Source organism: Hoplias malabaricus, chromosome X2, assembly GCF_029633855.1.
Source record: "Hoplias malabaricus isolate fHopMal1 chromosome X2, fHopMal1.hap1, whole genome shotgun sequence".
In the NCBI taxonomy this organism is placed as follows: Eukaryota; Metazoa; Chordata; class Actinopteri; order Characiformes; family Erythrinidae; genus Hoplias; species Hoplias malabaricus.
Window position 1 is genome coordinate 46,825,036 of NC_089819.1, and position 13,859 is coordinate 46,838,894.

Sequence of the window (13,859 nt, forward strand, 5' to 3'; positions counted from 1 at the left end):
AGCATTAGGTTTTTTTAACAGCAGTAAGCCAACTGATGCAATGTGTCATGTCAATCAAAACCTTGCAATAATGACAGTCTTACATGTTTAATGATAAATGTTATGAATTTAGTTCAACATGAGATATGTAATTTTGAAGGTTTACTATAAACAAATGGTAAAACAAATAATTTTATTGTTTAATATGAATTGTTATAGGAATATCTGAACTTTATCACATGGGCAGATTAGTAATAACCTTTATAAATCTATCCATATGTAATTCTAATCCAGAATGTAGAAGCCCCGATTTTTTTTTAGCCTTTCCTAAAATGCTGTGGATATTGGCATCATCTGAATAATCCTGTTTTGCAGCATCCTTGAGTATAACTACAGAAATAAATGTCAGTGTGCAGGACAGTGGATCCATTTGTAGAAGAGTTGGGACAGGGTTTGAAATACAATAAAAATTATATTCTATGATCTGTTAATTCTCTTTAAAATATTTAACACACTAAAGTACAAAGACTTCTAATGATTTCACTGACCAACACGAGAGAAGTTTGTAAGTGAAAAGTGAAATTTATAGGAAATTAAAAAGGTGTAAAACAATGGTAAACATCTCTCTGTTGCTGCTTTTATTGTATATTACAAAACGTCTAAACTCTTGATGAGGTTTGCACAAACCTGTAGTTGGACTTTGTGAGGAAACGGATGATGATGATGATGAAGAGGCAGGCATAGAAGGAGGGAAAGGACCATCTGGAAAGCTCTGTGCTGAGGACCTCCGGCTCCTCCGGCCCTCCTGATCACTGCTGGCTGCTTTTCTCCTCTCCTTACGGATGTGAGGAGAGGCTTCATCCATCTCTCCGTCTTCATACTTCAAAGAATTCTACATTGCCCAAAAAAAAAAAGTCAGTGCTGTGATATTATGTGTGTATACTTTCAGATAATTTGGGCAGATAAGTAATAACCTTTATAAACCTATCCACATGTAATTCTAATCCAGAATGTAGAAGCCCCAGTTTGTTTAGCATGGACCATCAAAATATAAAATTACTATAAGGATTGTTTTCCTTTAACTGCCACTGAAAGTTAAGGACATTTTTCTCTTCTCCAGAAAACACCATTTTGGAGATACAAAATATTAACCATAATAATAAAAATAATTAAATAAGTAATCAGACTACAGTGTTTCATTACCTCATACGTGGTGAACAGCTGCTTGAGATCAGGGTCAATTCCTCGGCTGGTCATGTGCTTCTGCATTATTCGTTCCATTCCCTGTTGCTCAAGACAATCTGTCACATCATAAAATGAGTCCTGATCAGGGAGAGCTGACAGAGCCTGAGAAAGAAAAGGAGAGAGAAACAGAGAGAATTATTCATAAAATATTTAATTGGATATCATTGTATTGTTGCCAACCATTGATATAATTTAATGTGTTACCTTGTTGATGAGGGTCATAGTGTAGACAAGGAGCTCTGTATCAGACCCATTTTTCTCCTCCAGAATGTCAATCAAGTATGACCAGGATTTGACACCTACAACAGAGCATTATAAACAAGGGGCACTCTGAGGCTAACACATGGACAGTAAATAAATTCACTCTAAATTAACATTAAACCAGCAAGGCAAGGCATACTCTGAGTGTATTTATGGTGTATTGTGTGGATCAGGTGTACCTTTTTTCCCGTCCACTGTGTTAACAGCCTGAATGAGTAGGGGACTGTTTGACTCTGTGTATTCAACAAATACTATCAGCAGCTTCAGGGCCGTCTTCACCACCAGCCGAGACTGAAAGAGTGAATTAATGAGTGAGTGAAGGTGTTTGTATGTCTATCATTTGTACACTAGATGGCAGTATAAATCCTAGGATAAATCATAGCAAATAACATTAACTCCTACTTTGAACAATTATTGTTACATTCATTAATATTCATACTGATATTTCAATTTAATTTTACATTTACATGTTTTGCAATAAGCAAATGAATATATAAAATAGGAGACTTTTAAAGGAATACATTAGAATAAATTCTGAAAAGACTTCATGTATTGAACAAACAACATTAAACAAATGTTTAATATATACATTTTTTTCTTCCATTTTGAACTGTAATACAAAGCACACATGGATAATTAGTCAGACTGCTGTTTATTAAATGCTGAGACCGTGTGAACTGTAGCTTAAATGGGGAGAGACTTAGGGTATGCACTCTGGTGTTCATTTGCAGCAAGTCGCTAAGTGGTCAGTGTGACTGTGTGCAGTTGCATAACACAGAAGTCACTCACCAGGCTGCCAGTAAGGGTGTAGAGCCACTGCACTGTCTCATTATGGTTTATGACTCCATTCATGCCGTCCACAAACAACATGATTTGGCTGAGAGCTAAAATACACACAGGAATAAAAAAAAGCCAGATTATGATAGTAACGCTTTTGCCTTTGATTTCATAGCGAGAACAATCAAGTGAGGATGGGAAAGTTCATGAACACGACGCTAAGTAAAATCAAGTGTGGGATTCATTCTGGCGGATGTACAGATTTGTACAGTAAGCCGTTTGTTATGCTAGCACACAATAGCATAAACTTCCTGTTCCAAGACAAATCTGCAGAATATTTAGTTTCCCATGAGTGAGACAACAAATCTAAAGATCAAATCTGCACCGTGTTTTGACCTGGCAAGATAAGCTACGGTAGCTGAAGTTTCAGCAGCATGCTTATTTCATTGTACTAGCATCTTAAGAGTTAGTATACCTCACTATATATATCATGTTTTACCTGTACTGTATCCCTCACCTCTAAGGATGTAGTTCTGGTAGTTGTGGTCTGCTTCTGCACCCACTTTTATAAAACAGGTTAGACCATCAGAGTTCACAAACTCCGGCACCAGGTCCTTGTCGTCCTGTAGGAAAGAACTGACGTTGTAAATTCCACCAACATTAAAATCGTCAACATGTTTAAAGAAAATTAAATTTAAAAAAAAAGGAGAGCGTGGATGCGGTCAAAATTCTTTGCATCGGTTGTTGTATAACACAGATTATTGGAAACCCAGATTACAGAAAATTAACACACAAATCAATTATAAATACCATAATATGGACACAATTTGACCCTTTATATACACACACCAATCTGCCAAAATATTATAATAAACTACAGTAAGTAATTGTAGAAATAAAATATATACACACACACCTCAGATTAATTTTTGCAAAACATATATGTTCTTTTCTACTGGTTTACTCAAATTTACTTTGAAACATAATTCATATCCTTTGTCTTAAAAATCTGATAACATACACACACTACACATTTATAGTGTTCATTAAATACAGTGGTGCTTAACTAGCACAAAAATTACAGTAAGAAAATGTATTAAAAGTTTTAACAAAGAATGGAAGGGCACCCAGGAGATAGTCTAAGAGTCTACAGACTTTCTGTGAAGTTACCGTTTAACTACTGATGCAATTACAGAGTCCTCTGTGGAATGTGTGGTATTCCTGTACCTTCACCTTCTCTCGTAGAGGGCGTTTCTTCATGTAATAGCCTTATGGTTTCACTGATCTAAGTGCTGACTCTGAGGGCTAAGGTCAATTCCTGTTTTGAAATTGCAGTTTCAATCCAGCAACTAAACAGAATGTAATAAATTAATTTGATAAACAGATATTCAATGGGTGCCATGCTTTTATCTGTCTCGCTCCCAGATGCTTTGTTCTTAGCATCAGTAATGGCTTGGAAAGGTTTGGTAAAAACAAGCTGGTCCAGATGCTGATGTCCTAGAACTTGTGCCAGTAAACCACTGCATAAGTTTATTACTCAACTGTGTAGACATTAAAGTACTCATTATTAGGGCTGTTTAGTGGATTTCCCATTAATCACATAATATTCTGGCCCCTTGCAAAAGGGCCACCGGTAAGGCATTCCATTTTGTATGATGCTGGTGTAAGATAATGGTTCCAAGAGTTCACAAGTGTTCTAGATCTGAGTAGCACTAAATGAGTTTGCTAAAGAGTTTTTTTCTTCAGTACACACACACACACTAAATGTAGTTTCCTTTTTGTTTCCATGAAGTGTTCTGTGATTGTATTGAAGTGTGCATAAATATTAGTTCACTGGAATTCATAATCTCCATCAAAAAAAATCAGCAGTCTCACATAATTGTGCAGCCCTAATCAAGACAACAAAGCACAAGTAATGGCTTGCAGCTCTGACTCACAGACTAAAGGTTCCAACCAAACGAGCAGGTACTACCAAGGGAATTGGCGAGAACACCATTCTAATCAGTATAAACAACATATTTCCAGTAAGTCCCTGCCTTTACATAGCTCTGATTTCATCATTGTCTTTACATGTTACTAAATTCTAAAGATTTAACTTTCTTCAAGCATTTACTTTGTATAAGGTTTCAATTATGAATTATGTCTGTCATGATTATGAATCCATAAAATCTTCTAGAATTATAGAATAGAAATAGTTATAGAATCTGAATATTAATGGCCATATAAATAAACGCAATCAACAGAATTAAATTTTGTTCATTGTATGTGACCAAGAGCAAAGGCCAACTGAAATGACACCTAATACTAACTTAAGATAAAAACTGTAAACTTGAATAAATCGTATCCCTAACACTAACCCCATAATGTTTATTGTGACATGAACATTTCTTGTGAAAGTTGGCGCCTGTACAAAACTACTGCAATCAGTTTTTATTAATTTATATAACATAGTGTAGCAGGTCCACTGTAAATACAAGAAACACAAGCCTCACAGTTAGAGATCACATTGGGACACGTTCCCCCTCTTTTTTTTCTTTTCTTCATCTCGCATACCAAACAGTCTTGACCTTATATAATCTCTTACCCATTTTCTCAGTCCCTGATCTCTTTACCTACAATCCCAGTATCAGGTGTCCAAGCTGTGTTCTCACCTGAAAGAGCTGCTTTAAGGAGAAGAGCGACCGACGGAGTTCAGGGCCATGGGAATTATACAGCTTCTCTAGAAAAGAAGAAACGAAACATTCATTATTCAGGATCTACTTTTGATGACCAGAAAATGTAATTTTATAACCAAAGTCACTGATATTGTATCTTTGCATTCCACAGATTACTGAACAAGGGAACTGTGTCAGACTCTATAAAAACGTTATAAAGAGGGACGTGAGGGCAGTCAGTTAATCAGGCCTCTTAAGCTGTAAAAATGTTTATAGCCGTATGTTTCTGTGATAGATAGAAAGACACTCAGACTGATCATCAATGCAGTCCAGTGACATGTCTCCCCAAAATAGCAACTTTACAGAAGGAAGGTAAGGTAAATTGATTTATTTTCAGCCCAGCATACACTTAACATTGAGACTTGAATTTAGAACCATCTTGTTGAGTATGTGTTTGAAATTATTGGCAGCCATGACAGGCTTAAAGTCACAAACAAAAACTCTACATGACATGGCTTGTATCCTCGAACTGTGGTAAAAATCTACAAAAGCTGAAAAACTGGACCCTTACACCTTTCCCAACACTTGCTTAGTATTAGCTCACAAAGCCAAAAACGAATCTAAGACCAGTGCTCATTTCTGCTGCCTGCAAGTTCTGACCTGAGTCCTTCTACACTTTCTCAGAGAGAGGATTAAACTTCCCCTCTTTTATTTACAAGGGCCTTTCCCCAGAGCGTAAACAACATGCCCAAGAACCAAACATGTCCATGCAACATGGGCCATAATATGTCTGTCAGAAAAAAAAAACCCCAAAAAACCAGCACTAAGTATACTGTGGCACCATACAGCAAACGCATGTCATTAGTCCAGTGACTAATGACTTTCACTTTCAATGTACCACTCCTTGAAGAGAATGAGGAAAAAGAAACACAGGGAAAGAACATGTAGGAAGTACAGCAGTGTGCACAGATATGACATCAGACTCGCTGGTCTCAACACTGACACACGGTTGGTTTGTCTATTTAAAACCTAAACCATGGAGAACGTCTATGTAGTACATAACCATTTCAACTATTTTAAATTATGTACCTCCACATCCTGAGTATGTTTATAAAACATAATCCGCAAACAGGCCCTTTTGAATTAATTGTTTTTGTGAGGTCACAAAACACTACATATTTCCATAAATCCTTCAATTAACTCCTTGTGGTTTAACCCTGCCTATTCAAATTTTATAAAAAACACAAGAGCAAGTCATTTAGAACAGCAAGTCAGATTTAGAGTAGCTACAACAAAAACAGCTAGATAAGCCCGAGCCTACCATAGATTCCTAGGTTTAGACATTGCCATGACATTAATATACTTTAATAAAACATTTACTCTGTTCTGTACTAAGGACTAATGGTAAAATAATGTCCTTACTATGCTGTAAAAGAAAAATGGCAACATTGAACATGACCCCATCGTCAAAGCTAATGGCCCATGGGAGACATTTTTGGAGGACTGGAGTCCTGCACAATGAACGATACACTGACTTCAAAGGGATTTTTATTTTTATGTCTTTTGAGAAATATGCTTTTCTTGTGGAAAACCTGGACTTGTTTTGGTGATCTGCTCTGACAATAAACAGACTAGTGGTTTGTAACCATAGCCACATGATGTAATTACAGGAAGAGCCAAGGGGGGGGGGGGGGTGTAAAGGGACAATTGACCGTACGTAAGAATCATTATCCAATATTAATAAAAACGGACTAATTTCAAACACATCCCTGCAGAGAAATTTGGAGCAGCCAGAGCCGTGTAGAGAGCAGCTATTTGTCTGGTCAATAAGGTTTCCATTAACTTCACAATACTCTTTATTCTGGATCACCTGCATCTAAAATAAAATGTTATCTGAACAATATATAGAATTGTGTATGAGTAATCATAAAGCTACGCTCTCCTCAAAATATTTGTGAAGGCGACTAAATGGGAATTTATTTGTTTACGACCAGAGTTGATTTTTCAGTGACTGAAGAGGCAAAAAAAACTTTATTAAAGAAGACACTTATAATTAACTCCTGGATATAACTATCCATAAATGCTGTACAGCGATGCTCTCAGATGAAGAGAAAGCTTTATGTTCTAAGATTTATGGATCTAGTAGTTAGTGGTGGTATTTCTAGATGAGTTTACCACAGAAATTAAAGTCTTCAATGTTACATAACAGTGTCAAGTTATTTTCCTTAATAATTTGTACAGTGAAATGTGTCATTTGTCTAGATGGCTGGCTTTTAGTTTATCCAATGAATAAGCCGTCATCACAAGCATTGCCTCTCTGAAAATGACCATCAATAAATAACAAATTTCCAAAACACACATAATCCAAACACATTCAAAAACACACACCTGGTGGTCATCAAGTTAGCCAATCAAGATGATAAGGTCAAACAAACACATACAACACTCAAACTCAGAGTAATCTTAAATCAAGAAAACTAAATCCTGAGTCCATCCAGCATCCAATTATGATTTCACCCATTGCTGACATATATTCCCCATAACACCTCAAAACGGAGGAAAAGTGACTATTTCTACATGTCCTATCAAGATTTTGAGATACCAAGTCAATATTGTGATATAATAGCATGGGATTAGAAATGTTACAATTGTACCTTAAAATGTAGCACATCTTATCAAATAAATGGAACTGAAAATGATGAGTTCCGACTGCTCTCTACAAACCATTGGTTTTTTTTCTGCACTTAAACGTTCACATTCCTCAGTACAGAATAAGGAAATTTTGCTTTGTTACTTGATATTCAACTTTGCATGGACAGCGTTTTGCATTATATGACACAACTTCTTTTCTCCTTTAAGAGTTTGAACACCTTTAATGGTGGATTGACTTCAACAAAATTTTCCATTGCCATGCGATATGTGCTGATGATTCTTCCAGGTATAAGTCCTAACTGTATTATTGACTGCATTTTGGATTTAGGATGAGCCAGGTCTGTTAAAGTGTTCAGAATGTCATTGACATTGGAGTCATACTGTCAAACAAAAAAACTTAATTTTACTCCTGCATATATTGAACTTACGAAAAAGACTAAGAATAAAATCTTTTTACATTATACATTTGTCTTCTCCTTTAATGCAGCCATATTGAGGATGGCTGTTTTCTGAACAATGACAGATTGCTGGGTTTCATACTCACTGTCTGGTAACATCTGTGATGTGGCTATAAAGTAAAGTCCGAGGTTGAGAAAGAATAAATGTATAATAAGAAGATGCAGCATATGAGATGGTTTTGCATGATCCAAAAAAATAGCTTCCCATAAAAGACGTGTATAGCCCTCTGACGCACAGGGTACAATATGCGAAGGCCAGGACAACAAGGACAACAAACCACAAACATTTACAGCTGCAGCAAAGACAGGAGCCTTTTCCAAATACATAAATACACTAGCCACACGGAAGATGCACCAACTGTTGTTTTGTCAGATTCTAAACAACTATGCTGAAAGAACTGGTGATCAAAAAAAAAAATAGACTTGCATAAAAAGGTTCAATGGCCTCAGATTCATTTGGAGTGCAAACTGACAACTATTTCAAGTTTATATTACTTGTCTAACGCAAAACATAAATGCAAACGACAGTGACTGAATGTAAACAATAGCAACATTTCCACTAAGAACCGTGGGAAACAAAAATGCTTAATCTAACACCATGCTGGTAATTGGATAAACATCTGCTTTATCCTGTTCATAATATGACAAAATTACTTTTTTTCAGGGCTGGTAAAAACACACATGCCAAATATACTATTATTTTGGAACTTGGCATCCCATTTGTTAGAATGATGTGAGGAAAGTTTTGGAGGAGACCTGATTGGGCCTAGTATACCTTCTTTGCATAGGAAATCTTAAAAGCTGAGCAACGGCTAAGCCAATTACACTGACTATCTATCAAACTTTGGGGTAGAGTTAGATTGATGCACAGCTCTTCCATTCACTTCATCACATTCATAAAAAAAGACAACCACTTATTCCAGATCTGCCTTTCTCTGAGATGCTGGACCAACATGACCCCAGTTCATGTTTTTTGACAGAATTAGCAATGTGTGTTGATACTGGATTTGAGAGGTCTATAATAAAAGACCAATTTGGGTCTCATTTAACACAATCACAGATCACTCCCCTGCTCCACGGCTCAATACTGCACAGCTATATACCCACCTAGCCTTTTTTTCCTGTTTAGATTATACAGTAATCCCTTGCTACTTCGCAGTTCATCTTTCGCAGATTCGCTATTTTGCGGGTTTTTCAAGGGGGATTTTTTTATTTTATTTACATGTATTAGACTAGGCCTGTAGGTGAAAAAATATATCATTTACAAGTATTTCTTACAGTACAGTACATGTATCGTTCATGTCCACACCAGAGTGAAATTTACTTACGTTAAATCACATCTTAGGAATTACTCTATTAAAGAAACTGGTAGGATATCACATGTAGTTCCAGCTGAAAAACATTATAGAATGACTGTTTAATGCAAAGGGTGGGTTGTTAACAGCACAGGGAGGGTTTTCAAAAGTCCAAATACATTTTAAAAAAATAAAATAATTATATATCTATCTTTCCTCTACTTCGCGGAAATTCATTTTTCACGGGTGGTCTTGGAATGCATCCCCCGCGAAAAACGAGGGATCACTGTACATGTTGCGAATAAAGTGTCCAATGTTCTCGACGTAGCCATGCTCTTGACATAGCCTAAAATTCTGCAAATACTCCCATTAATGATCTAAAGCAATAAGAAGATTAGAATCCTTAGACAGGTAAAAGGATGTGCCTATATTTTTTTAAATAATGCTTTCTATATTGTTTGTGTCTGTACAAAAAAATCTGAATTGCATTTCCCATTTGCTGTTACAGACGTAACATTTCAGAGTATTCACCTCAAATAACCTCAGATTATTTTATTTATTTTCAGGCTACTTTTGTAAACAGGAAAAAGACAGTGACTCCAGATCAACACTCCCATACGGCCATAACTAATGACCAGGCACACAACTGAACTGCTCATTTCCTTACTGGCTAAACACAGGAGCAAATTTCTGAAACTCGCTGGACTTGACTGGCCTTTAACAGTAGATGGTGAGCAGTACTTCCCAACAGAATCCCTCGACTACTTCTGTCCAAAAACAATGAATAATAAAGTCTGGAAGCACATTCAGTCTTTTGCAGCAAGTTTTTAGTTGTGTTTTTGAGTCAAAGGTCTCCACTGCAGGGACAAAACTGACTACATATCTGATTATGAGTCATTAAATCTGAAGAGGGTCAGAAAGGGCCAACCAGAGTCCATTGTCTACAAGGTTCTGGCACAGGAAGTCATTATAGGTTGAACAATAATAAGGGCCGAGTGAAAAACACGAGGAAAGTAGCTAGAGCAAATTCATAAGAATTCAGATCAGATCATTTGTGTACCATTGATGCCATTAAATCTGTGTATTTGATCCTGGATAGAAAACAACCACAATTCACTCCAAATCTCAATCAAATATTTCACAATTTGAAAATATTCTGCACTGTTGAGAAGTGAGTATGGGTAGTTGTTTTAGTTTATTCAGTCTTTTCATTTTAGATGATCAGATGACTGGTCAGCACATTAAATGAGGAACATGATGTTAAGCTTAGCTACAGTTAACAATCTGGCAGATCACAACAAAGGCAGAGCAGTGCATTACATAATACTATCAATCATCAAAACATCTGAAGGTTACAGAATATATAGGCAGTTACCATCAATCTACTAAGGCTAATCTCCCTAGAAACTACCATTTTGGAGCTATAACCTATAAGGTTTTTTTCCCAAACGCGTCTAGATCCCTCACAGGTTTTCTCAGTAGCACATTTATGTGGAAGTAAGCTGAAGTCCCCAGCAAGAGCTTAAACCCAGTTTTGTTTTCATTGGGCTCTGGTGCTCTGAAACATGAGAGGATGTGAAAACACAGGCAGCTCCTTCTGTCATGTCTCCATCAGAAGTTAAGAATAGAATATGACGATGGCTCCTGGATAGGTTATTTCCTTTGAAGTATAAAGACAGCAAGAGACACATGTTAAGATCTTGTCTTGTTTTTAGCATCTCATAAGGTGAGGTTGAAAGACAAACCACCAGAGGTCAAAAAGTGACAGAAAAATAACCTGAACACAAACATGATTCTAAATTAACACACACTTCCTTCCTTTTCCTCATTGACAAACCACTTTTGTCCTGATGCCAATTAAAACAAACAGGCCAAGCCACTAGACAAAACAGGTACATGTTTCTTTATTTTTGTTCCCAGTTAAAAGCTACAAAAAGTTAAACTATTCCCTGGAGGACAAGTAAACATGTGTGGACTCACTACAGGACCCTTGTTAAACTCAGCCATACACAAAATGTCGGAAGCCATACTCGATGGGCCAGATTCCCCGTCTGGTTCACTGTATAGGTAGGATGGTGCACACCAGCCAAACTCCCACACCCTTATATGGACATACAAAAAGAGAAAGAGCTCATTCTAGCACAAGCTGCCAAATGCAGGGCAATCTAAATTATTCCCAGAATCTGAGATACCTCTGGTTGTGTTCAGCTGCTCTGGATTTTTGAAAAGGTCTGTTCTGCACCATAATACATCATCAACTTTAAATAAAAGAACCACACTCTGTCCTCATCATAATCTCACTAAGATCACGAAAATAAATTTAGCACAGCCACATTTAATAAGGGTCATGTTCACAAGGGTCTGGACAGAGCCTAATTTAGAAAGCAAGACCGATACACAGTATTACCTAAAAGCCTTACGTCCCTCTTGTTTATTTATTTACTTTATTTCAGAATTTGCAAAATTTAAAATTCAGTCTTTATATTCTCCCTTAATTTATATTTTATATACATGCACACACATATACACACACAGAAAGAGAGAGAGCAGACAAACCGATTATAGTGTATGGATTGGGGTTGGCTATGGAACTAATGATGTTTTCATACCATGTCACACCCCAAATGAACCAGGAAATCTTGACTTTCAGGATATGGGCCCTGCACACTACTCTGTTCAGGAGTGACCTCAGGACTGAGAAACTTGCTCTCAAGCTTCAAAAGAATCCTTTGCAAAAGTCAGAAGTAATCCACCTCAGGAAACAGTCCTTGGCCTCAAACTAGTGTAATATCCTAGTTTGTGACGTTACCAGCAACATGAGTAAATGGGCACTCTGTGGGGTTAAGCAGTGTACACACAATGATAAGTCTCCAGTGAATTAATGCTGTGCTGCTGTAGGGCATCTGGCTGTGTTTACCTCCTCTGCGGTATTCAGGGAGCACTGATCATTATCACCTACTGCCTTTTGCAGAATACAAGCTCTCCTTAAGAATCCAGTTTGCTTGTGCCCTCAAAGCAACAAACAGAATACACTCTAGAGCATAGAGTATTTAAAATTATTTTTTTTTTTTGGAATATGGATCACTGAATGGAACAAAATCGATTTGATTGAAATCTTCAGTGATGGGATGAATAAATATATAAATAAATTCACCCCATAATAAAATTTCCTAAGCCAGAAACAGCTAAACATTTTAACGGCTTTCCCTTGTACTCTGCAGTAACAAAACACTTCACACCTCTGACATTCAGAGTATTGATTGTATTCTGCAACTTGGTCTCAAGGAATGGCACATTGTACAAAAAGATAATCTTAACAATACATAATAACTGTTATAGCCTTAAATCGTAAATGCAGTTCCCACAAAATTCAGTCACAAATTAAATATGAAAAAAGTACAAAAGAGTTTTAACCATATTTATGATAAATAAGTCCAGTCATAGACATTCATGACTAGTCAAAGAGAGGCCTTGCTCTAGCTTATGTAACAGAAATGGTAGTTGGATTTCACATTCAGGCATGAGCTGGCCAAGGATGTCATGTTACTGGCAGTTTGAAAAATGCTGGCAAATTTAAAGTCAGCAGGTGGGTGCCAAAGCTAAAATGTAATTTTTTTTCTACGGAATTTAAAATTCATTTAGTTACTTGTGGTATGCATAAAGGGTGGAAAACAAGGTAATTTCCTAGATCTTCAGTTTGGGCAAAGAGCTCTAAAGCAAATATATTTTTAGTCACGTGTCAGCAGGCAGTGCTGAGCCAAGATAACTACCGCATGTAAGAAAGCAGTCAACAGTGCCAACGCTTTAATTTGTGATAAGCTATTTTGTTTATTTTCATTGCTGACTGACCCCTCCACTCAGCTAAACCCATTGGCAAACCACAAACTAATGATCCTCTTTCTTGAGCAGAAAGTGAGAGACGGAGTATTCACATGGTAGAAATCAACTGAGTGCACTCTGTGCTTGGGGTCTGGGTAATTGGCAGGTCAACACAGGGTTTTAAACCACTCAAATCTCTTGTTTTGATAACCTGGCCGTTATGCCTTCCAGGACTGTAGATAACTCCAAGAGTGCTACTCTTGTAGCTGCGCAGGCATGAATCTGTCATATCTTGGAATGCCTTATGCTACCACTATCATGTTTAAATTTTCATTAGCACGCTTAATAAATATACAATTAAATTTCTGTTCTGTTTTTGAGGAATGTGGCATGCCAAGACTGGCTTTCTCTACATTCCTAAACATGCTTTTAATGAGCCATTGCTTTGAGTATTTATAGCTTGAACAAATGGAGTTCAAGGTCAGATCACTTGAAGGATCATGGAATAAGAAATTGCAGGCTTGGCATAATTATATAAAGAAACTAGAATTAAAATAGCATGTCCCAAAACCTCCACATCAGCTTTGGGGGAGCTTTCTAAAAGGCCAGGAACACACAAACTCTGTATGAGAGGTTGATCAGGGCTGTGTCAAACACACAAACACATAAGCAGTTATTCCTGGAGTATGACTCACTGAATACCATGTGATCTTGTCTGG

At 36.9% G+C, this 13,859-nt stretch overlaps 1 protein-coding gene across 5 annotated transcripts in view; it reads right to left on the reverse strand.

Annotated features, from left to right (window-relative positions):
• The window catches only part of LOC136676569 (FH1/FH2 domain-containing protein 1-like), a 54,425-nt gene that overhangs the window by 28,022 nt on the left and 12,544 nt on the right, over nucleotides 1-13,859 (reverse strand). For all 5 annotated transcript variants that reach the window (XM_066653668.1, XM_066653667.1, XM_066653666.1 and 2 more), the window contains exons 4-10: nucleotides 4,914-4,981; nucleotides 2,780-2,885; nucleotides 2,275-2,369; nucleotides 1,665-1,776; nucleotides 1,429-1,523; nucleotides 1,183-1,326; nucleotides 667-871 (exon numbers count right to left, since the gene is read on the reverse strand). In XM_066653668.1, coding sequence (XP_066509765.1) covers nucleotides 667-871; nucleotides 1,183-1,326; nucleotides 1,429-1,523; nucleotides 1,665-1,776; nucleotides 2,275-2,369; nucleotides 2,780-2,885; nucleotides 4,914-4,981 — 825 coding nt within the window. The remainder of the gene's footprint in view (nucleotides 1-666; nucleotides 872-1,182; nucleotides 1,327-1,428; nucleotides 1,524-1,664; nucleotides 1,777-2,274; nucleotides 2,370-2,779; nucleotides 2,886-4,913; nucleotides 4,982-13,859) is intronic.